Source organism: Monodon monoceros, unplaced genomic scaffold (genome assembly GCF_005190385.1).
Source record: "Monodon monoceros isolate NGI ecotype Baffin Bay Population unplaced genomic scaffold, NGI_Narwhal_1 Super_Scaffold_7, whole genome shotgun sequence".
NCBI classification, from domain to species: Eukaryota; Metazoa; Chordata; class Mammalia; order Artiodactyla; family Monodontidae; genus Monodon; species Monodon monoceros.
Window position 1 is genome coordinate 104,607,589 of NW_021703784.1, and position 23,575 is coordinate 104,631,163.

The 23,575-nt window shown below is 55.3% G+C and overlaps 1 protein-coding gene across 1 annotated transcript in view; it reads right to left on the reverse strand.

Moving 5' to 3' along the window:
- SHANK2 (SH3 and multiple ankyrin repeat domains 2) overlaps positions 1 to 23,575 on the reverse strand; it is a 549,031-nt gene that overhangs the window by 254,748 nt on the left and 270,708 nt on the right. The window contains exons 14-15 of the mRNA XM_029207203.1: positions 21,768 to 21,937; positions 16,849 to 16,962 (exon numbers count right to left, since the gene is read on the reverse strand). Coding sequence (XP_029063036.1) covers positions 16,849 to 16,962; positions 21,768 to 21,937 — 284 coding nt within the window. The remainder of the gene's footprint in view (positions 1 to 16,848; positions 16,963 to 21,767; positions 21,938 to 23,575) is intronic.

Genomic DNA, 23,575 nt, shown 5'->3' on the forward strand with positions numbered 1-23,575 from the left:
GAATGTGGATGCAATGGGTGGAATCTAAGCAGCTGCCTTGAACCATGAGGCAGTCTGTTAAGGATGATGGAGCAGCAAGACGGGAAAAGCTTAGATCCTCAAGCGCCCAGAGCCCCCACCCCAGCGTTGGACCATCTTCCTCTGTCTCCTCTAATACGACAGAGGAACAAACCTCTACCTCATTTAAGCCATGGTTCTCGTACGTTTTCCTGTCACGTCGAGATGCTCCAGCTGAGGGGGAGGGAGGTGGTAAAGGGGAGGAGGGTCTCTTCTTTCAAGATACACGTGTCTGGACTTTGACACTAATTGGAAAGCATCCTATTTATTAGAGTTCTCCAGCCACACCTCACTTGTATATCTCCAGGCCCAGACCTAAATCACTAAAATACTTTCTACTCCTAAGCAGCCACTCTTTCTCAGATGGGTTCTCGTCATGGGTTTAATCAAACCATAGAAGCCGCATGCGGAAATAAAGGCTCCTGGGAGTACATGGGGCAGCTGTGCCCGTGGCTGCTCCCACAGGTAGGGGGGGTGTTCCTCACTTGTTAAAATGTACCTGTCGATTTCCTTTTTGTTTCATAACAACTCCATTTTGTCACTCTAATTTTAGTGGCAATGTTTTTGTTCCAATCAGCGATCATTTTGGAAAAGCAGGCTGCTGGAAGAGTTCTTGGCACACAAAATGACAAGCAATTTTTAAACGGCATAGGACTGGTGATTTTTTAACTGAATTCTAAATCTGTTTCGGGCTGGTTAACTCTCGTTAGAAAATAACGAGCTCTTTCAGATTGCTGTTCTGCTAGCTCCAACGTGGCAGGCCGGTGTGGTGGGCCTCCTGGGCGCTGGCCTGGATCACTGGGGGCAGCAGGCAGGGTCCCTGCCCTGGGGAGCCGCGCACAGTCAGGGGGCGGGGACACACATGTGGGGAGGTGTCACAGCAGATGCCCATCTGAGGGCTGGGCTTCGTGCACCACATGCTGGCTGCAGAGAAGATGCCAGGCCAGACGGGGCGAGGGTATCACTGCAGCCTTCCAGCCCACACTCCTGCCCCAGCTCCAGGAGGCACCAGCCACACTGACCTCACTCTTCAGAGTCAAAATTCCAGGGTGTGGCGAAGCCTGGCAGGTCTTCAAAAAGTGAAACATAGCATTACCATATGACCCAGCAATTCCTCTCCTAGGTGTGTCCCCCAAAGAACTGAAAACAGGGACCCAACCCAACCCTTAGACATGTTCATAACCGCCGAAAGGGTGGAAACAACCCAAACGTCCATCGATGGATGAATGGATAAATAAAATGCGGCATATCCATACAATGGGATCTTATTCAGCGCTAAAAAGGAATGATGCACACTGATTTACGCTACAACATGGGTGGACTTACAGAACATTACACTAGGTGAAGGAAGCAAGACACAAAGGGCCACATATTATGTGGTCCCTTTCACATGAAATGTATAGAAAAGGGAAATCTATAGAGACAGAAAGTAGATTAGGGGGACGATGAAAATGTTCTAAAATTAGACGGTGGTGATGGTTGCACAGGTAGGTGGGTATTCTAAACACCACAGAATTGTCCAATTTAAAATGGTTCATTCTGGGGACTTCCCTGGCGGCCCGGTCCAGTGGTTAAGACTTCACCTTCCAATGCAGGGGGTGTGGGTCCAATCCCTGGTCGGGGAGCTGGGATCCCACGTGCCTCGGGGCCAAAAAACCAAAACATAAAACAGAAGCAGTACTGTAACAAATTCAACAAAGACTTTAAAAATGTTCCATGTCAAAAAAGTCTTAAAAAAAAAGTGTTAAAAAAAATAAAATGGTTCATTTTACGTTATGTGAATTTCACTTCAATTCAAACACATCTGAAAAAAAGATTCCAGAACATTCTGCCCGGGGCTCTGCTTGGCCACCACTGCCTTCCCTCCAAGCCCACACTCCTCGGGTCACCCACCACCTTGGATGCTCTGGGTCTCTCCTGCCCGACCCTGCAGGGCCCTGGGCCGAGAAGCAGCGGCGGGTGGGGTGATGGAGACAAAATACACAGGCCTGGTTCAGCGCCGGGGTGGCCACTTGCCAGCTGGGAGACCCGAGAAAGCTGCAGAGCTTCTTGGAGCCTTGGTTTCCTTCCTTGTAAACTGGAGAGAGTCGCACGTCCCGGGCCCCGTTGTGTAAGGTGAGCTCCCCGCCCCCTGTCTGTAAGCGCAGGGGCCACGTCTGGTGGTGGATTTATTCAGGGAGTTGGTCCCGACCCGGCGAGGGATCTACACCAGACCCGGAATTGCTGACAAAATGGCAAGCGAGGCAGACAAGGTCCCTGCTGTCACTCAGGGGACAGAGGAGGAACAGATAGACCCCAACCAGCCAAGGAGTTTCATGCTACCAAGAGGAGGGCAGGGTGGGCCCTTGACGCGGTGTCTGAGCTGAAATCAGAGGCCGGGAAGGAGCGAGCTGGTGGCAAGGGCACTGGAGCTGGGAACAGCGCGGGAACAGAATGTGCGGGCCAAGCTCCCGAGAATGGGTGCGGGCACATGGGCGACTGGCCTCAGAGCAGGCGCTGTTCTAGTGGAGGGGCTGGTCTCTGCGGGAGAGAGCCCCGCCCCCTACTCCCCCCCCCATCTCCCGAGTAGGCGGGCACCACACTGCGCTCCTGATTGGCTCAACAAGCAAAGGGAGGGAGCGGCCATGGGTCGGGGGGTTTCCTGGGCGGGAGAGCAGGGCTGCAGAAGCCTCAGGCCTTGGGGAGCTCCGAGAGGGAGGAGCGAGAGGGGGCCTTCCCTCTGCCCCCGGGCCTCTGTGGCCCACCATCCCGGATTCACGGAGCCTGTGCAGGAACCTGCACACAGAGCTCGCAGGCTCTGCAAACAGCAGACAGCCGAACGCACCACGCTTGTTGCTAGGACGGGAAGAGGCAGGGAGAGCTTCCGGGGGGAGGCGGCCCTTGGATCAGGCTTGGTGGAGAAGCAGGGCTTTTGCCAGGAGGAAAAGAGCTCACGCTCAGAAGAGCCCGGGGCCCCACGCTGGCTGCGTGGGCCTTGGGGAGGAAGCTTCACGCTCCCCACCGCCTGCGCGGCAAACCCGGCGGCAGGGCCGCTGCTGGTGCGGGCTGGCCTGCCCTGGTGTGCACAGTGCGAGTCCCGGCCACACTGGGGGACACAGCGGGTCACCCTGGGCCCAGGAGGCCGCTCTGCGGCTGGATCCTGACTGCCGTGCAGCAATGGACCGGGGCCCCTGCGCCACGCGGAGACGCCAGGTGCCTCTACGGGGGTCACGTGAGTTCTCGCCAGGCCCAGCAGGACCGTCTGCGGGCGAAGGGACCGAGCCCAGAGAGGGCAGGTGACGTCCCCAGGTCACTGGGCCAAGCCGGGGTCCCCACCAGTGCAGAGCCACTGACATCTCTGCCCCTGCGGGGAGCCCCTCCAGGCAGACCCTGAAGGTGGAGGCATGACCCTCAGACATGAAGGGTCACTGGACACGAGTCCAAAGGTGACAGACCTGGCCCCATTCAGCCAAGCAATGCCCCAGAAACTGGACTTGTCCTGTCGGTGCCAAGTCCCTGCCAGTGTCCGGGAGGCAGGTCTCCAGTGTGGCAGCAGAGGGCGCCGTGCTGAGCACCCGGTGTGCTGGGCGCCGCCACCCTGAGCCTCTGGGGCTCCCTGCGGGGTTTGTCCACCCTGGTTAAAAGTCCCTCTCTCCCCTCCTGTAACTCAGGGGTGGGCTCTCCTCCGTGGAATCCAGGCCCCCCACCCCAGGTGTCGGCCAGTGCGAGGGGGGTGGGGTGAATGAATGAACGAGTGGGTGAATGACCGGCCCCGGGGCTTCGGTCTCCCATACCGGGGGAGCGTGTCCTAACACCCGGACTCGCCAGGCCTCTGTTCCCGGCAGTAAGTAGGGCAGCCCCGTGCACCTGGCAGCCGGCAGGCGATGCCAGCCGCCCTTCTTTGCTCTCACAAGTGTCCCCATTTGGATGGTAAATGATGCGGTCTCCCTGGCAGTGAGACTCCTTCTAGGAGCGTCCACGAGAAAAGCCGGGAGCTTCAGGAATAAGAAGTGGGTCAGATCATCGCTGGGCTTCTGTCTCTGTGCCAGGGCTCAAGGACAGCTCGGCCCTGAAGCCAAGCGGGAGCTGCACGTTTACCTGAGTGGGTGTTCAAGGGACACACCGCACAGCTGGGGCCCTTGGCGGGGGCTCCTTGAGCCTCTGGAAGAGTCCACGGCACTGTGTGTATGCACTCGTGTGCACACGTACGGTGCACCATGCAGGCGTGTGTGTGTACGTGTGTGTGTGCAGCTCTCATTGACCCTCACTGAGGTCTGTGACCCCTGCCCCCAATGCTCTGATCTGTGCCAGTGGGAGAGGCTCCAACACACATGGCGTCCTGCAGACCCGGGAGGCTGCAGGCACGAGGCTGCCCCCATTTCCCACCCCGACGCGGGTCACGGAGGGGACCACTGTGAGGGTGTGACCTCTGGGTGGCATGTCACAGCAGGTGTGTGGCACGACCTGGGACCCCCATCTCTGATGGGCAGCGTGCAGTGGGGGATCAGGTCAGATAAAGCTCTGGTCCAGGGGAGAGAGAAAGTTCTAGTTTCCACTCCAGTATCCCGCATGTGGGATCAGAGCTTGGCCTTCTCTCCTGTTCTTTCCTCGGGTGTCCTTCCGGGAAATAGAGCCACCAGCCCAGCCCCTGCCCCAATAATAAAATCTAGGAACACGATGCAGGCTCGGGGAGGCCCTCGGGGCGACTGCTAACATCGCTACTGATCTGCTTGGGTGGGAACTTCCGGAGCCCATCAAGGTCATGGTCAGGTACCGTCCTGATTAGCTGTCCGGCTAAATTATTTGACAACCCCTCCCCCTCCCCCACTGCCGGCCCTAAAAGACCCATTTGGATGGACGTCATCGTGCTGAGAAGGCCAGTGAGCCCGGGTCCCAGCGTGACTGCCAGGAAGTTACTTAACCTGTAGTGTCCTTCTCTGTAAAATGGGCCCTTTGTATCCCGCAGAAGACACTTGGGAAAAAGAACCGGCACTTTGAGAAGTTGTAACCATTTGCAAACCAGAAGCACTGCGGTGACAAAGTGACTTTGGTGTCAGTTTTCTTAGCACTAATCAGAGGGTGGGGCTTCCCTCTCCTTAGAAAAAGGCTCCCAAAGAGTCCTCCCTGCTCCGAGTTCAGTCCCTCCTCCCCACACAGCACCCCAGGGGTTAACAGGCTCGGGGGACCCTCCACTGGTCCTGAAAGGAGGGGAGGGAGGGATGCGGGCAGCCCCACGGGCAGAGGGCACTGTTCAGAGACACGGAGGCTGGGGCGCGCTCTGGGGCCACCCTCTCCACTGGCTAATGCTAAAAACGCAAGGGCAGCTGGCTCCCTGGGCACCTGACAAAGGAAGGTGCTCAGCCCGGGGCTGGGGGGGGCTCCACGGAGAAGCCCAGGGGCGGCTCCTCTGCACACACGGAGGGCAAACTGAGAACCTTCTGGATTCGGGTGAAGGGCATATTTGCACCATAAGCAGGGGCCGCTGGGGCACATTCGCCACAGCCAACAGCTGTGCCGAGTTGGACCACGTTCCTGGGGCATCTGGCTGCATTCGGCAATGATTTCTCAACACAAGTCTCTAACGGAGACAACCTGGAGCCGGAGCTCCCGCTGCAGGGGGGCACCGGAGCCTGTGTCTAGTCGCAACAGGCTTCTGCAGCCTGGCTACCGCTCCGCGCCCATCCTAGCAGGTGGTCCACGGTGCAGGTCAGCCTGGCCCACGGTGGTCAGCACGGCCACTGCTGAGCCGAGTTTAGAGCCCTATCCTTGGGTGGGGGGAGGCTGGAGGGTGCATCAATAATAGATACTCCCTGTGGCCAAATCCCAACCTCAGCTGAGCTGCAGGAAAAACTCCCAATGCGCCGCAGTCCGTGCCATCAGGAATTAGGAAACCCTGGGTGTTTTCAAAACATGGTGCCTTTGTTTAAAGATGGCAGTCCTCTAGAGGGTGACGATCTCTGAGTACAGGCACTAAACGCATGCCCTCGGGGACCAGGTGGAGGCAGGTGGTGGCATATCCAAGTCAGCAGAGCCTCTAGGAAAGTTTAGGGACCCAATGCAAAATGAAAATGGGGGTGGGGAGGGTGTGCAAAAATGATGAAGAATTCCAGGATGGCGACTTGGGAGCGTTAAAGAGGTGAGGGCCTGTGCAGCGGCGGGTCTCACCTGCCCCTGGAGCCAGTCCCTGCTGATCTGAGAAAAGGTGTATTCTATGTCCCCAAGTCCCCTGCCCCGAGGGCTGTAGGCAGGTCCTATCTTTAGGGAGCTGCAGAGAGCTGCACCCCGAGAGGACCCTTGGGGACTCCCTGAAGGAGATAGACGGGATACAGTCAGATGTCTGTCCCGGACATCAGTGCAGTTCTAGGGCTGAAGACAGAGAAGAGGTGGCTTCACGCTGGGCAATGTACCAGGGCAAGCTGATGAAAGGCGACACATCCTGAGGACATGGACACAGAGCTTTTACATTGTGGGGCTGCCCTGGTGGCGCAGTGGTTAAGAATCCGCCTGCCAATGCAGGGGACACAGGTTCGAGCCCTGGTCCGGGAAGATCCCACATGTTGCGGAGCAGCTAAGCCCATGCGCCACAACTACTGAGCCTGCGCTCTAGAGCCCGCGAGCCACAACTACTGAGCCCACATGCTGCAACTACTGAAGCCTGTGCGCCTAGAGCCCGTGCTCCACAACAAGAGAAGCCACCGCAACGAGAAGCCCGCATACCGCAACGAAGAGTAGCCCCTGCTCAGCACAACTAGAGAAAGCCCGCGTGCAGCAACGAAGACCCAATGAAACCAACAACAACAAAAAAAAATTGTGAGGCTGCTCGCTGAAGTGCTACTTGCAATGGCAAAGTGGATAGCTGGATAGCCAGTGTCATGTCAATGTCACATCAATGACATCAGTGATGGACATTGTCCATCAATGGCTCAACCACGACGGCTTCCAGAAATGGTGTTTCGGAAGACTGTTTTCAATCCATGACACCAAGTCCTTTGTCACTTGGGAAAGAGAAAAAGTAGGATCCATAATTTAAAAGGATGCATTCAACTTTGTTTAATATGTATTTTTACTCAAAGAAGGACCAAAATTTAGGGTGGGGATTATCAATGTGGGGTAGGATTATGAGTGATTTTTGTTTTCTTTGTACCTTTCTATGTTTTCCAAATTCACTGCAGGACCAGACACGACGAGTATGATAACATGTTAATTTAAAAAGCGAATGCCTCTCCAAAGATTATACACAAGCGGCCAATAAGCACATAAAAAGATGCTCAACGGGCTTCCCTGGTGGCGCAGTGGTTGAGAGTCCACCTGCCGATGGAGGGGACACAGGTTCATGACCCGGTCCGGGAGGATCCCCCATGCCGCGGAGCGGCTGGGCCCGTGAGCCATGGCCGCTGAGCCTGCGCGTCCGGAGCCTGTGCTCTGCAACAGGAGAGGCCACAACAGCGAGCGCCCCGCCTACCGCAAAAAAAAAAAAAAAAAAAAAAAGAAAGGTGAAACAGAGTTACCACGTGACCCAGCAATTCCACTCCTAGGTGTGCCCGAAAAGAACTGAAAACAAGTGTTCAAACCGAAACTTTTACACGAATATTCACAGCAGTACTAATTCAAAAGCCAAAGAGCAGAAACCCAAATGTCCATCAACTGATGAATGGATCAACAAAACGTGGTCTACATTTACAAGGAAATATTATCCAGCCTGAAAAAAAAATGAAATTCTGACACCTGCTGCAATATGGATGAACCTTGAAAACATTACGCTAAAGCAAGTCAGTCACCAAAGACTGCATATAGCAGCCTTCCATTTATAGGAAATGTCCAGGATGGGCAAATCCGTGGAGACAGGAAGTAATGAGTGACTGCTAGGGGCTGGGGGAAGTGGGGGATGGGGAGTGATTGCTAATGGGACAGGTTTCTTTCTGGGGTGATGAAAATGTTCTGGAATTAGATAGTGGTGATGTTTGCACAACCTTGAGACTAGACTAAAAGCCACTGAATTCTACACTTTAAAAGGGTAAGTCTTATGGTTTGAGAAGTCCATCTCAGTTTAAGGAGACAGAAAGGTAGGTGCCACGTCTGAAGTCCTTCAGATCGTACAGGGAAGTAAAATGAGGCAGAAGAGGTTTGAACGTCCAGCACTGATCTTACACCTGATTTGACTAAACACTTTTTTTTTTGCTGCGCCGCATGGCATATGGGATCCTCGTTCCCCGACGAGGGATCGAACCCATGCCCCCTGCAGTGGAAGTGCGGAGTCCTAACCACTGGACCACCAGGGAAGTCCCTTGTTTAACCACTTGGAAGCTTCTGGAAGCTGCATTTGCTGAACACGAGTGCTAACTCTCGATTTACGTCTGTGGATGGTGCCCAGGCTGCCACTTCCTGCCCTGTCTCCCGGGCTCCCTGGTGCCAGGTCCTCTAGGAACCCGGGCTCCTCCCTCTCCTGGCGTCCCCAGGCCCACAGACCCTACCCGGCTGGGGACAGGGGATATTCAGAGCGTCCTCCCAGATGCTCTCCTTGGCTGTATGATTTGTTGAAGCAGGAGGCTGGCCCTTACACATCTCCTTTACATATGCATGTCTTACATTTAATCTGCCAACGTGAGAGTTCATCTTTCCCAGCATGCAGCCCCCATAAGCCAATGTTTATTCATTATCCCCGGATCTGTTTCCTATCGTCTATTTCAGAGGAGTCAGAAACAACATCTTAACTCAATAACAGAGCACCATATGACGCTTCCGTTCTCCAAAATGAGCCACGGCTCACTCTGGGGGGGTAGCCCTTGGGTCCTGTCTGTGTCCCAGCTAGAGGGGAGCTCCTGGCCTGGCTAACCATCCCTAAACCGGGTGCCCAGGGAGAGGCCCCAGGTCTGTCCTCACTAGAATGACAGATGGCAGGTCAGTGGCCACCTGCACATACTGGGAGCAGCTCATTCATCCCACCTCTTGCAGGGCATGACAACACCCGTCTTCTGGGGCCCCCAAGAGGCCAAGTCACTCATGACATGGACAAGGGGGATGGGGCAGCCGACTGCTCCAGCAGGATGCCCTAACCCCAGCGCCACTCCTCCAGCTCTGCCCGGTGGGCTGGAGGTCCAGTTCCCTGTATTTGCAGGCGGGAGGACAGGCAGAGACGGAGGCCACTGTGCCTCTGGGTCAGTTGAAGGGACTGCTCCCTAAACATTCTCCAGCAGCCAGACCTGAAGACACCCTGGCCTGGGATGTCGACGATGCTGGTCTTTTCTTAGGTATCACAGTAGCCCATTGCCTTCCCTGCTGTCCACAAACTCCATGGTTTTAAAGAGATCTCATCCAGTAGAGCTGGGGAGGTTTAAAGTGGGAGAGGCTCCACAACTGGGATTGGGGTGAGCTGTGTGTGAGAGGGAGAATGGGTATTGACCCCACCCTCATGCAAGGTCCACCCATCTACCTGTCCGTCCGTCCATGTGTCCATCCACCCATCCATCCATCTGTCTGTCCATCCATCCACCCATCCCTCCATCTCTCCATCAATCCATCCATCCGTCCATCTGTCCATCCATCCATCCACACAAACCTTCACCCATCTGTCCATTCACCCATCCACTCCCCCATCCACTCATCCATCCCAGAAGTACTTTCTCAGCACCTGCTCCATTTCAGGCCCCACGTCCAGTATGGGGAACACCAATGTGAACCCGCTGTATCCTCCTGGTTCTTTGCCCTCACAGAGGACAATACACCTTGGTCAACTGACCTTACAAACCGTATTTACAAACTAGCTTACGGCCCCTCTCCTTCCATCCCCTTGGCTTGCACCAAGTGTACTGATGAAATCTGCCCCAGAGCAGAGGACAGCCCTGGGGCTGACCCTGAGAGGCTTCCAAATGCTGGTGGGTCAGCGTGCAGCCTGGGCAGGGAACAATCTCGGGACAGAGAACACAGTCACTGCCCTCGACTCAGACAGAAGAACGGCCCCACTGGGGATGGGATTGTGTGACAGGAGGGCGTGGGGGGGGGGGGGGGGGGAGGCATCTGCAAAGTCCCACGTGGAGCAGAGCACGGCACATGACTACCACTCTTCACCACCATCACAGACTGAACTGTATCCCCAGGTTCGTGTGTTGATGCCCTAACCCCCACTATGACTGTATTTGGAAATACGGTTTTCAGGGAGCCGAGTAGAGTTAAATGAGGTCCTAAGTGTGGACCCTCATCCAATAGAACTGGTGTCCTTACAAGAAGAGGGAGAGACACCAGGAATGTGCGAGCACAAATAAAGGCCACATTAGGACACGGGGAGAAGACAGCCATCTACACGCCGAGGAGAGAGGCCCCAGGAGCCCTGCCCACACCTGGATCGCAGATTCCAGCCTCCAGAACTCTGGGAGATAAATATCTGTTGTTTTAAGCCCCCGGTCTGCGGTATTTTGTCACGGCAGCCCTTTCCTGCCCACTGCCATCCACACAGGTGACCCAGGGTGGGAGCTAGGAGTGTCCCCGACCCCCGTGAGAATCTCGGTGACACCTGCCCCCCTCCCCCCAGAACACTGGCCCGTAGTGACCACCACTGTGCAAGGTGACTGGGGACAGAGCTGCAGGCACCACATCCTGTAGCATCAGGAGGGGCCGTGGGGAAGCAGGGCAGGGCTGGTACCAGCATCAGCAGGTTGCCATGGTAACCAGGGGCAGGCCATCGCTGCAGCGGGGAGGGGAGAGGGCCTGGGTCCCAGAGTGACGTCAAGGACTGAATCCTCTCGACGGAAGCAGACAGACCTGGCAGATATCTATTTTGGGGGCGAGCCCGAGCGTGGAGACCGGTATTTAAAACACAGAGCAGCTGCCTGGAGACAACAGCACACACACCAAGGCGGCGAGGCTCCAAGTGTATTTTAATAAAATGGCGTAAAAGAAAGAAGGGGGGAGGCTGTATGCTTCTGCCACGGTTGTTTAACAAAAACACAGTCATTAGCAGCCAGGACGATGAATTCCCATATTGATTTTATGTTCCGCTAGGGAGCAGTGAACTCCTTCAGAAGCCGGCTCTTGTCTCTTATTAATATTTTAAATTCCAGTTGTGCTAATAGAGGCGTTTGCCTGTATTTTTAAATGTTCTAAAGATAACAAAAACATTCCATTTTGGAACCGACCGTGCCCACTATGGTATCTCGCAGATGGTTCACACGCACCGTGACTAATGGGACGCCCGTTTCATAGCGGCGACCGCGCTGGCTGCTGCCCTGTGGCTCCAACCAGAGCTGCCCGGAGGTGCGGTGACACCTCCCACCCCTACCTTGTCTCCCAGGGTGAAGGCGGGTCACAGCAGTGGCCTCCGCCCCTGGTCAAAGAGGCCAGACTCTGGCCTCCCAGCTGAAGGGGAGGCTGCAGTCCTGGCCCGCAGAAGCTTCTTTGCTGGTCAAGCACCAGACTGGCCTTGGCATTGCCCTCCTCCCGCAGCCCTGCCCAGGCCCGGCAAGTCACACGAGCACACCCATCCCCCAGCGGCAGAGAATGGTTCTACATATGACCCAAGCCAACCTAATCAGGGCCAGTCCTGGGACATCTGCAGAGGAGGCAGGGGAGACCCAATTTCCCTCTCTCCCAACCCCTCTCTCTCTCTGCTGGACCTGGATCTAGCCCAGGGTTCCCAGGGGCCAGCCTGAGAGGTGAGCCGGCCAGAGAATAAAGCCTCCAGGTGTGCAGGATACCTCTGCCCAGCCCAGCCCAGCCCAGCCCCTGGCGTAGCCCTTGAGCCCCTGGGCTGGACCCAGGCTGCGGGCCTGATGGGCTGGAAGGGAGGACCTCAGGGCATGCTGCCGCCGGACAGACTCCTGGGAGGACCTGGGCCAGGGCTGCTGGGCCCCATGTCCACTCACCATCCCGCCCCCAAACTTGAGGCGGCCTGAAGATGGCAACTGAGAGTTTTGGGGTGAACCCTGCGGTGGGGTAAAGGGAGGTCTCTGGTGGGCCTTGGGGTGTCCAGCCGGGGAGGCTCCAGAAGGCAGCCCAGAGCAGCCCCCCTGGCTTAGGGGTTGCGGGAGACCCTGGGCTTCACTCAACACCTTCCGGGGGTGGGTCACACGGGGCACTCTGTGTTGAAGGTGAAGGCCCGCCGTGGCCTCGGGCATCGCTCCCATCAGGTCACGGCACCTGAAACCAAAGGTGAGCCGGATTCCTGTCCGCTGGGTGCGAGGAAACAAACGCTCAAACAGCCGTCTGAGCTTCAGGGACCGTTTGGATTCTGGGTGGGGCTCAAAGAGCAGGGATCTCGCTATCAGCAGAGGGGCCCCCGATGGGCTGGGCATCCCACCGTGCTGTGGAGAAGGACCTGAACCATGGCCCCAGCTCCCTCCTAAGGGTGAGCGAGACTGTGCAGGTGTTTGCAGTAGTGGGGCAGGGGGGCGGGCCAGGACAACTTTCATGTAGACACAGAACTGGTATGAAGACCTGAGCACCTCACCAATGCCAACGGCGACTAGATGGAATTGCTATTTCCTATCAGCTTTTCGCTCCTCCCCACAGCTCTGGTGGAGGAGGGTGGCCTCATGGAACTCAAGAGCCGGCCAGTCCTCTCTGTGGTCACCTTGGTAGTGGTCACCTATGGAATGCAGGGGGGAGGGGCTGTTAGACCAAGACCCACAGGGTTGGGTGGAGGTGGGACAAGTGAGCATGATAAGGACCCACTCCTGCTGTCCAGGGTACCACATGCCCTCAGAGAGCATCGAGGCGGCTGGTACTGCACCACTGTCATCGGGGCACCAACTCTGTAGATACCCATGGTAAATGTGCGATGGGTGTGCGGGGAGGGGCGTGTACATAATTAACTGTCCATTTCCTCCAAATTTCCACCCTCCACGCACACACAGTAACATCGTCACCTGTGGCACCTTGCTGTCAATTCTCTGGGCTGATGCACGCAAAGAGATGAGTTTTTATAAATCGGGACTCACCTCCGTCTCTCCTGCACAGAAACAAAAAATCCTACAACTACACTCCTTCCCCCTGACCCTGTGCACACATCACCTTCACGTCCTTCCCAGGTGAAGAAACCTATGCAGAGCCGTTGAGTCACCCGTGCCAGCTGGGAGGCAGCGGAACTGAGAAGGAGCCTGGGCCGGCCCTGAGTCCCCATCACTCCGGGAGGACACGTGCCAGGAGTAATCAGTGGTGGTGGGACTCCAGGAACCCACGCCGGGCACTCCGTAGGGAGGCTGCCCGGATGTGGGGCTAGGACAGAGCACAGAGCATTAGAAGTTCTCTTGTGTGTAAATCACGGGCTTACTTCCTGCCCTACTTATTCCACAGGCCGGATGAGGCTTTCCACGGAGGAATGCCTGTTGGAAACACACATGGTCCTAAGAAATCAGAACCAAGGTTAAATGAGCAAGTGCATCACTTGCTAAATAAATAACCACCACGCTCTTCATGGAACCGAGTGCAGCTTATTATCAACGAATCAGCCAACGATCAGGTGCCACCGTTTCGGTCTGCTCTTGGCTACCCTTGGCCCCTGATCTCGGTCATCACGCGGCGAGAGATCAGGTGGTCCCACTCATAAGCGTAAAGTGCCCCGAGCAGGTTTCTCCATCCTGCTGGTCCTTCCTGGAATCATTCACCTGTCACGCAGTGCACGTGAGTGAGATCTGTCAGCTAAATGTTCACTTCACCGTCTGTAAAAGTGGTCCTCCACGAAAGACAAAGCGTCTCAGGGCTCAAACCAGCCAACTCTGTACGGAAGGAGCTTGCTGCATGGAAACATTTAAAAAATATTTTCTGCCATCTTCTGGATTCTATGTATATTCAACACAGTTTTCAACATTAAAAAAACAGGCGCTATAAAAAGTGCTAATTGTGAAAGCAAAGAATGGAGAAATTGGACTTCATTTAAAAAATTTAAAAACCTTGTTAAAAGACACAGCAATGAAAAGGCTAAGTCACAGGCTGGGAGAAGTATGTGCAACATATATCTAACCAAGTACTGGTAAGTAGACTCTGTAAAGGACTCCTACAAGCCAATGATGGAAAGCTAAACAGCCCAATTAAAAATGGACAAAAGATTTGAACCGATACTTCTCAAGAGAAGCTATACGTGAGGTAAGAAAGCACACGGAAAGGTGTTTAATAACAGTAGTCATCGGAAAAGTGCAAATTATACCCGCAGTAAGAGATTCTCCACCCCCATTAAGAATGGCTGAAATTAAACAGACTGGCGTTACCAAATGTCACTGAGAAGTGGAGCCACTGGAATGCGCACACACTGGGGGTGGGAGTACAAGAAGGCACAGCGGTTTGGACAACTGTTTGGTAGTTCCTTATAAAATTAAACACACTCCTACCTTGTGACCCGGTAGTTCCGCACCTCGGTGTTTCTCCAAGAGAAAGGAAAACACGTCTGGAGAAAGACTCGCACAAAAATGTTCATAGCAGCTTAAGTGACGAGCCCAGACTGTGAAGCAATCGAAACATCTATCCCCAGGAGCATGAATAAACATACTGGGGTATAAATATACAGCCGAACACTCTCCTTCGGCAGCAAAAATTTACAGCCCGGCAGTAGCATTCAGCTGCGTGGAAGACACCGGGCTCAGGAGCACGTGCCGTAGGTTCCAGCTCTGCAATTCAACAGCACAGGCTAAACCGGTCTCTGCTGACAAACTGAAACTGAGCAGGACCCTGCGGGGACTTCCTGGAGACAGAACCCCCCCACGCCCCCCCTCATGTAGCTTTGCCTCTTGTTTGTAGAAAAGCTTCTGCTTCCCAGGCCCTCCCCGAGTTCCAAAGAGCAAATGTAATCAGAGACGTGCAACACCAAAGGGAAACAGTCGAGCAAGACAAAATAATAATAGTTTAGCCGTGAAACAAAGTCAAAGACCTTTAGTTCCTCCTCAGGGGCTATAGATGATATCCTGAGTCGTGTCCCTGAGTTGTTTAGCAGATACTAAAGTGCCCACCAGGTGGAGGAAGTTAATTGCAAGCTGACCACCAGCACGTAGACCCCAGACTGAACGGAACCAGAAGGTTGATGACTGAGATTCCTGAAACATCACCCTGTTACCTCACCACCAATCAATCGGCAAACTGTGCACGAGCCGGTCACATACCCCATGACTCGCTCCGACTATCTTTCAAAACCCTTCCCTGAGAGCCTTCAGGGCGTTCGGGGCTTTTGAACATAAGCTGCCCATTCTCCTTGCCGGCCTCACATCGGCCACGTGCAATGAACACTGGCCTCTTCCTTCACCACAACCTGGTATTAGTAGATTGGCTTGGCTGCACGTCGGGTGAATGAACCCAACTTCGGTTCGGTAACAAAATCAGAACCGTGGTTGCCTCCTGTTGGGAGGTGGGTGACTGGAAAGTGGCCTGAGAGACCTTTCTGGGGTGATGGACAGGTTTCAGCTCTTAACTGCAGTTGGAGACACAGGAGGAGACGTTTGTCAAAATGCACTGAACTCTTCTATAACCTGTGCATTTTTTACCGCACGTAAACCATACCTTTATAAAAGACGATGTTAAGTCATGATCTCAGAAAGCCCAAGGCAAACGGAACCCAATAGGAACCACCTGGACTCTCCCCCATCCTAAAATCCAGCTCGAATCCCATCTCCTTTGCACTGTTCTCTCCCTCCACCCCACTCCACCCCGGGTCACAGCGGTGCCTCCCTCCTCTGGCCAATAATCCACACCATAAGCAGGGTTACCGTGTTCTTATTTACCACCCTTAGTAGACAGAGGATGGTCCCCCTGCAAAGATGCCCATGTTCGAATCCCCCGTGCCTGTGAGTACATGACCTTACAAGGCAAGAGGGAATTAAGCTTTCTAATTAGTTTAGCCTGACCTGGGTCCTCCAGGTGGGGCCAATCTGACCACATGAGACCTAAAAACTGGAGGGAGAGGAGGCAAAAGGGAGAGTCAGAGAGACACGGCATGAGACCCGGCCCACGACTGCAGGCTTTGAGGACAGAGGAGGGGCCCCCAGCCAAGGGATGCTGTGACCTCCAGAACCTGGAAAAGGCAAAGGAATGAACTGTTCCCCAGAGGTTCCGGAAAGGAACACAGCCCAACTGGCACCATGATGAGACTGCCCAAGGGTGCAGCAAAGCCATCGGCCACAAAGCGAACGTGGCCACTTCTGACACATGCACCATGGGTCTGGGATTCTACCAGAAGCCAGCAGGGCACGCGTAGACCAGGCTCTTAGGAGAACCTAGTGCTCTGTGTGTCTCCACCTCTCCTATTTGTTTCTCAGTACCGTTTTATATAAGTGGTTTCCTCCTACCATTTCAAACAATCCAATCTTTTGGCAATCGCTTTCAGGACAAGCGTCAGCAGGGGCTGTGTCTGGGAGTTCTGCGAGGGGCCGCAGTGATGTGCCTCAGACCTGCTTCGAGCACAGGCCTGTTTCGAGCAGTTTTCACTGAGACAGCAAACCTCGAGTCCTCAGGGAGGGCACAGCAGGGGCCGGCGAGGAAACGCCAAGCTGCCTGTTGATGATGTCGGCGTGAGAGATCGATAAAGCAGTTTCAAGCATTTACACTCCCCCCAAAGCCCTTTTCCGACGGCTAGAACGCACGCTCCATGTTTCCTGGCACAATGCATAGAGCAGCGTTTTAACGCAAAGCTTCCAGGCTGCCCTGCAACCGATTTCTGGTTTGGACAAAGCCCAGTGGGATGGCGTCCACCGCTCGGAGGATCAGAGAAGCCCTCGGCCCGAAACTCAGCCTTTCTCGGTAACCACACACCTGCCCGTACCTACCGCGCGCTCTATGTCAGCAACGACGCCGACCCCAGGCCGGACAGAGGTGGACGGACGAGGGTGGGGTCTGCCTTACCTGCCTGGCTCTCCTTGGGCTTGCACTGGACCTCCTCCACACACTCGGCTGGGAACCATCCGATGTGGCCGCGGGCGCTGCCTTCCCAGAAGCCCCCTTCGCCGATGCTCAGAACTAGAGACAGATGGGGAAAGGGGGAGGGGTTAGTGGGCGGGGCTTGGAGGGCGTGGGGTGTGGATGCAGGGAGGAGGGGCCGGCGGCTCTGGTCCATTTGCTGGCTGACCATGCCTCCCTTCAGCCGTAGACCAGGGGCCTGGCAAAGTGTCCCTCGGAGGGGGCACTGCAGAGCCTCTGAGCCCCCAGGTCCCCTCTGCCCGTTAGGCCTGGGGGAGAGGATGTAAGCGCCGGGCGTCCTGGCGTCCTCGTATCTCACACCACTCGGCATATGTGGCCACTGTGTCCCGTCTCTCGGGTCCCAGCTGAGACGGGAGAGTGGGACCTCCGAGACCCCACCATCAGTTATTTCAGGTGTCAAAGTCGGGGGACAGGCCACCCTGATGAAGAGACGCAACCATGAGGTCGTGTCGGCCCCTCTGGAGCTTGGGGAGGAGAGGCCAAGAGTCCAGGCCCACAGGACCTTTGAAATTCGCTTGAGAACAGAGAATTCACAGCAGGAGACAGGCAAGCAGCCTGCTTGGCAGCTACAAGATACTACCTGGACTTGAAGTGCAAGGGCAGCCTGGTCGACGCCCCATGGGCAGTCCCGGGCTTCTGGCTGGCTTATCAGTGAAGAACCTGAGGATTATGTTGGCGCCGCAAGCAGCAGGGGGCCACTGCACAGTGAAAATGCAAAGTCAAGGGTCATGGGACAGACACAGCTGCCCTGCCTGCAGGGCTGAGGGCGCTGGGATTCCCCCTTCCTTGGCTCAGTGCTGGGCGCACAGAGGGCCTCACAGACGCCCACTGGGGGGATGAAGCGTATTCCTTTTTAAACTGGACCGATGCCGAGCGTGGGTGAGCAATGCAAACCCACAGACACGAGGTCCCACGTGCTGCCCAGGCACTGCTTGGACAAATATTTTGGTTGTAAGGGTCAGGCTGGCAGGGGTGAGGCAGGGGAGGGTCTCTGTCTCTTAGGCCTGTGATGCTGGGCTGGGGGCACACCTCCACCCCAAAGCCCTGGCTCCCTCAGAGTGTATCTGTGCGGTGGGAGGCTAGTATAATCTCTGCACATCTTAACCTTCTGTAAATTACTCAGGACCCCCAGGCACCAGAACTGCGGAGAAGAGATCATGGCCACAGAAATGTCTCCTTCCATCCCTCATCTTAATCTCAAAGGCCAGGTAAGGACACCTGGACCCGTGAGTTTTGAAGGTGAACAGCACAGAGGACCTCAGCTTTAGAAGTCTTTGCCTAATAATTTGAAAAGATGGCCTAAAGGGAACAGACAGGCAACCTCCCTGAGGACCATTAAGATGATAATCGCTTGAACCATTTTCTCCAAAAATCAGTGCTGGCCCCTTACGCTCAGCGCAGCCCAGCTGACGGGGATGTACACCACGGCAGCCCAACGGAACCCAGATGTGAGAGGGTTGTCTCGGAGCGCTGCCCTGGATGGCGAGCGGAGGACAGGGACCTGCCCGGGCGCTGTCCAGCTACTGGAGCGGCCTGGCTGGCCGCCACGGGTCCACGTAGAAACTCGTGGTGGGGACCGTGCATCTGCCTCTCGTCTCTCCAGGCAATGTCAGGGCCACACACTTGGGCACAGCCAAGTGACGCTGGCACCAAGCCGACTGCAGGGGTGAGCGACTCAGAGAGACAAAGGGGGCTGGGCTTGCAGTCCAGACAAACTAGACCGGAATCCCCGTCCCCAGGTAGGCAGCTGTGGGAGCCTTGCCCCAAGTTACCATGTAACTTAGACAGGAGTCTTTTACAGGCTGGATCCTGTCCCTAATATTCCTCTGTTGGAGTCCTGACCCCCAGCAGCTGAGACTGTGACTGTGCTTGGAGATGGGGTCCTTAAAGGTTACAATGGAGTCCAAATTCCATCCGGGCGGTGCCCAGTCCTTCAGCAGCCCAGAGACCATGTAAGGATAGGCTGCCCAGTCTCACAGCACAGTCAGGACACCGAGGCAGCCATGGAGCTCCTCCTCGCCACGACCTGAACTGAGCCCCTGTGTGGGCTGCATGGTGTCCTCTCCAAACCCCTATGTGGCAGTCCTAACCCCCAGAAGCTCAGAATGTGGCTGTGTTTGAAGATGGGGGTCTTTAAAGAGGTGATTAAGGTAAAATGAGGTCACTAGGGTGGGCCCTAATCCCATAGGACTGGGGTCCTTATAAGAAGAGGAGAAAAGCACAGACACACACAGAGGGACGACCCCGTGAGGACACAGGGAGGAGACGGCCGTCTACACGCTGAGGAGAGAGGCCTCAGGAGGACCAGCCCTGCCCACACCTAGATCTCGGATTCCAGCCTCCAGGACTGGAGACAGTAAATCCTGAGGTTTATGCTGCCCAGTCTGGGGAGCCTTGTTACAGTGGCCCGTGCTGACACACACAATGGGATCTGACACCTTCGGCCCACAGTTGCTATGAGGTTTACAAGGAAAAACGTGTGATGTCCCCAAGCAGGGTGCCTGGTAAACAGCAGGTGCTAAGAAGTCTCCACCTGTATCTCCTCTGTTATCATCTCTGATGTGTGGACGAGGACACGCGGCCCCCAGATATGAAGTGACCGGTAACTGGGTCACCGGGAAGGCTCCCCAGGCCCTTCCCAGCCCAGCCTGAATCCCGCCACGGGCCTGGGGGCGACAGCAAGGTGGATGGATGGACGCATGGGGGCCGAAAGCCCAGGGGTGTGGGCCCAGCAGATTTCAGAGCTGGGCTGGGCAGCGAGACCCAGTGCTCTTTGGTATTTGGTATTAAAATTCCAAATTGCAGGTCATGTGAGTGCTTATATTTATAATTTGAATGTTTATAATTTAAAAGTTAACAAAAATACTGTGTTAAACTACATAGGGACGATCAGGGACTTATGGTTATGATGCTCAAAGACCCCACTGGACCCCACCCCAGGAGGCAGCTATAAACCCTGAATATGATGCAAAAAGGTACAGGACACGGACAGAAGTAGACGGGCCTGGTGGGATGCATGCTTGCCCGGGGGGAGAGGGGAGCAGAGCTGGATAGGGAAGCCCCTTCTCCATGGCTTGTAGCCTGGACTAAGTATGGTCCCCACGGCAGGGCTGGCAGAGGAGGGGCACATGAGGAAAAACCTGCGTTCTGAGTGGCCTAAAGAACCAGAAGGATGGAGCCAGGAAACCAGGCACCCTGAAGAGAGTCGGGGTGTCCTCACAAGGGAAACAGCCAGGGAGGGGTGGCCAACTCAGGGCACCCACCTCTCTGAAAAGATGCAGAGCAGCTCCGCTCAAGTCGGGGCCTGAGCTGTCACCCAGGCAACCCTCCAAAAAGAAAGAAAGAATGAACTGAAGCCATAATCTCCACAACTTAACACCCTGATGTCCAAAACGCAACAGAAGATTACCGGACACGCAAAGACCCAAGAGGATGGCGCCCGTCCTCCAGAGGAGAGAAAACCACGTGAGCCTGACCCCAAAATGACCCTCGTGGTGGGACTACAGACGGGGATTTTAGAGGGACGATGACACCCGTCTACGATGTTGTAAAACAGCAATGCACATCCAAAGAGTGAAAATGTCAACAGAGCAATAGGAAGTCTTGGCAAATAGAGAGAAACTATAAGAAAATACACGTGGAAACGCCTAGAATTTAAACGTGTCATTTCTGAAATTAAAAAATTCACAAGACGGACTTAGCAGTGAAGGGGGCATTTCAAAGGAAAGAGCAAGTGAACCTGAAAATAGACCAAAAGAAACGACCTAAGGTTAAAAAAAAAATGATGGGAATAAAACAAACAGAGCCCCTGGGACATGCTGGTGCCACCAGATGGTCAAGTTTCCATGCAGCTGGACTACCAAGAAGGAGTTGCAAGAGAAAACGGGTCTCCAGCTGTCCTCGGGAACTTGTAAAACCCAGGGGGTGTTGGCTAGATTACTGCATGGTACGGAGGAAGGAGCAGGTCATCACCAGCTCAGGGCCAGACGGATTTGAACCTGACCGGCTGACCCCTATGGGGCATACTGTGTTGCCCCTGCCATGCATCTTCCGAAAGCTGCCCTGCAGCGACAGGGCCAGGCATGGTGTGCCCTTTCCTGCTCCACCTGGTGAGCTCAGCTGCCCCCATGTGGCCTGCAGCCCACACCTGTCACTTCTCTACCCTCCTCGTGTGGCCTCCAGTGCCACAGGGCTCCTCTACAGCCACTGCCAACCTCCTGAACGTGCCTCCACTAAGCCCATCTTCCCTAAGGGCCTCATACACCTCATCTTCCTGCTCAGAAACCGTCGCTGGCTCCCATCGCTGGTACTGCCCCTGGTCTAACTCCTGGCATGCATGGCGGCCCTCAAGGCTTTTCACCCACATTTCCCAGGATTCTGCTTTGGGCATCCTTCCCTATAACCCGGCAGATCTCCTTCCTTGGAATGTCACAGGCCCCCAGGCTGAACCATCCACCTGGATGCCCCTCCCTGAGCCCCGAGACGCGTCTGAGTCCGACCTGTGCTTGGCCGCATCCCAGCACCACCTCCCACCTCCTCCTGAGGCCCTGGGAGGTTTTCCAGATGCAAAAGAGCTGCCCGTCGCCGCCCTCGCCTGCCCCTCCCCTGCTTTTCTCTGCAGTGGACTCCCGTCCCAGACAGTCACGTGCTACCCTTCCCAATGGACATTAGAGTCACCGCGGCCATGAGCATCACTGTGGTCCCCGTTCTGCCCTCCCAGGGCTCTGTATTTTCCACGGGGGCCCCGCAGAAGCAATGCCCTGGACGCCGACACCCCAACGGGGATAAACTGAGGCTGAGGGGCCCCAGCCTGACCCCGCCCTGGAAGCAGAATGGACACTGACCTTTGACCCTGTCGCCACGGTGAAGGGGGATCTCACCATCGACCTGGGGCTGGTATGGCTTGACGACAATGAAGAGCCTCCCGGGCACCGCGCTGTACAGCTTCCGCTTGGGCCCCGGGTACTCGAAGGCCGAGAGCGCATCCTTGCTGGCGCCTGGCAGGAAAGCCGGACTGCAGGTGAGAGGGGGACAGAGACAGAGAGGGAGGGTCACGGCCTGAGAGACAGAGCAGAGTACATTCCAGACCCTTGGCCCATCTGTTCATAACAAACGCTGAGCCCCGAGCAGTCACATCGGAGCTCCTGATTCTAGACGTGCCCGGAGATGTGAAAAGGCCCCGGGGGGCAGCATTAGTGCTTAAAAGACTCAGGTAATTCTGGCAGTTCTACTTCTGGGCAGGTACCCCAAGAAGTGAAAGCATGGCCTCAAACAGGTATTCGCACACCCACGTGCATAGCAGCATTATTCTCAAAAGATGGCAACGACCCAAGTCTCCACTGATGGATGGACGGATACCCCAAATGTGGTCCATCCACACAATGGTATATTATTCAGCCTTAAAGAGGGAGGAAATTCTGGCACAGGTGACAACATGAATGAAATTTGAGGACGTTATGCTAAATAAAGGAAAAGACAGTCACAGAGGGACAGATAATGAGTGATTCCACTCAGGGCAGGTACCTGGTGTACTGAAATTCATAAGCAGGATGGTGGGGGCCAGGGACTGGCGGAGGGGGAGGGGGAGTTTGCCTTTAATGGGGACAGAGCGTCAGTTTAGGGAGATGGGGAAGATGGAGATGGATGGTGGGGATGGTCGCGCGACAACACGAATGTACTTAATGCCACTGAACTGCACACGTAGAAATGGGTAAGATGGTAAATTTTATGTGCATGTTTCAATTTAAGAAAAACTCCAGTGGAGGCAGCAATCAAGGGAGGCCCTGGGTCTCTGCCATGTTATCAGAGTCTCACTGTGAGCGCCAACCACACCATGTGAGGAAACACCCAGAACCTACTGGCGAAAGCCTTCATTATCGCGGTGCAGGCAGCCCACGCCCAGCTGCCCTGGTGACATTTCACAAGTGGGACTTTAATTCTTTCCTGTTTTATGTGACTATATCACAAAGAGCGTGCGTTTCTAGGCCAACTTCCCTGCCTGACAGTGAGCGTGGACATCTAACTTAACGGGGCCCAACGGTGAGATATAAGAGAGACAGAGAGACACAGAGAGAGACAGAGAGAGAGAGAGATGCACATGTTCCCAGAGAAACGTGCAAAGTGGTTTTCCGTGACGACATCCCCATGTCATTGTGACGGATGATGGGTGACCCGGGTGACTCCTTCTGGAGAGCAGAGAGCACGTTCTTTTTTTTTTTTTTTTTTTTTTTTTTGCAGTACGCGGGCCTCTCACTGCTGTGGCCTCTCCCGTTGCGGAGCACAGCCTCCGGACACGCAGGCTCAGCGGCCATGGCTCACGGGCCCAGCCGCTCGGCGGCATGTGGGACCTTCCTGGACCGGAGCACGAACCCGTGTCCCCTGCATCGGCAGGTGGACTCTCAACCACTGTGCCACCAGGGAAGCCTGAGAGCATGTTCTTATCACTCATAATCTGGAGGAGTCATACTGAGCTCTCCTCCCATGGTGGGGTCTTTAGAAAAAACCCAGGCACGTGGATGAACCTGGGCAGGGATTCAGGGGCGATGCTCCAGAGCCTCCTGGTCAGAAAGAAAAGCATTCACGGCCGGCTGGTGTCTCCCAAGAGGACAACCCGCCACGGGGAAGAGGAATATTAATAATACTTGGGGAAGGT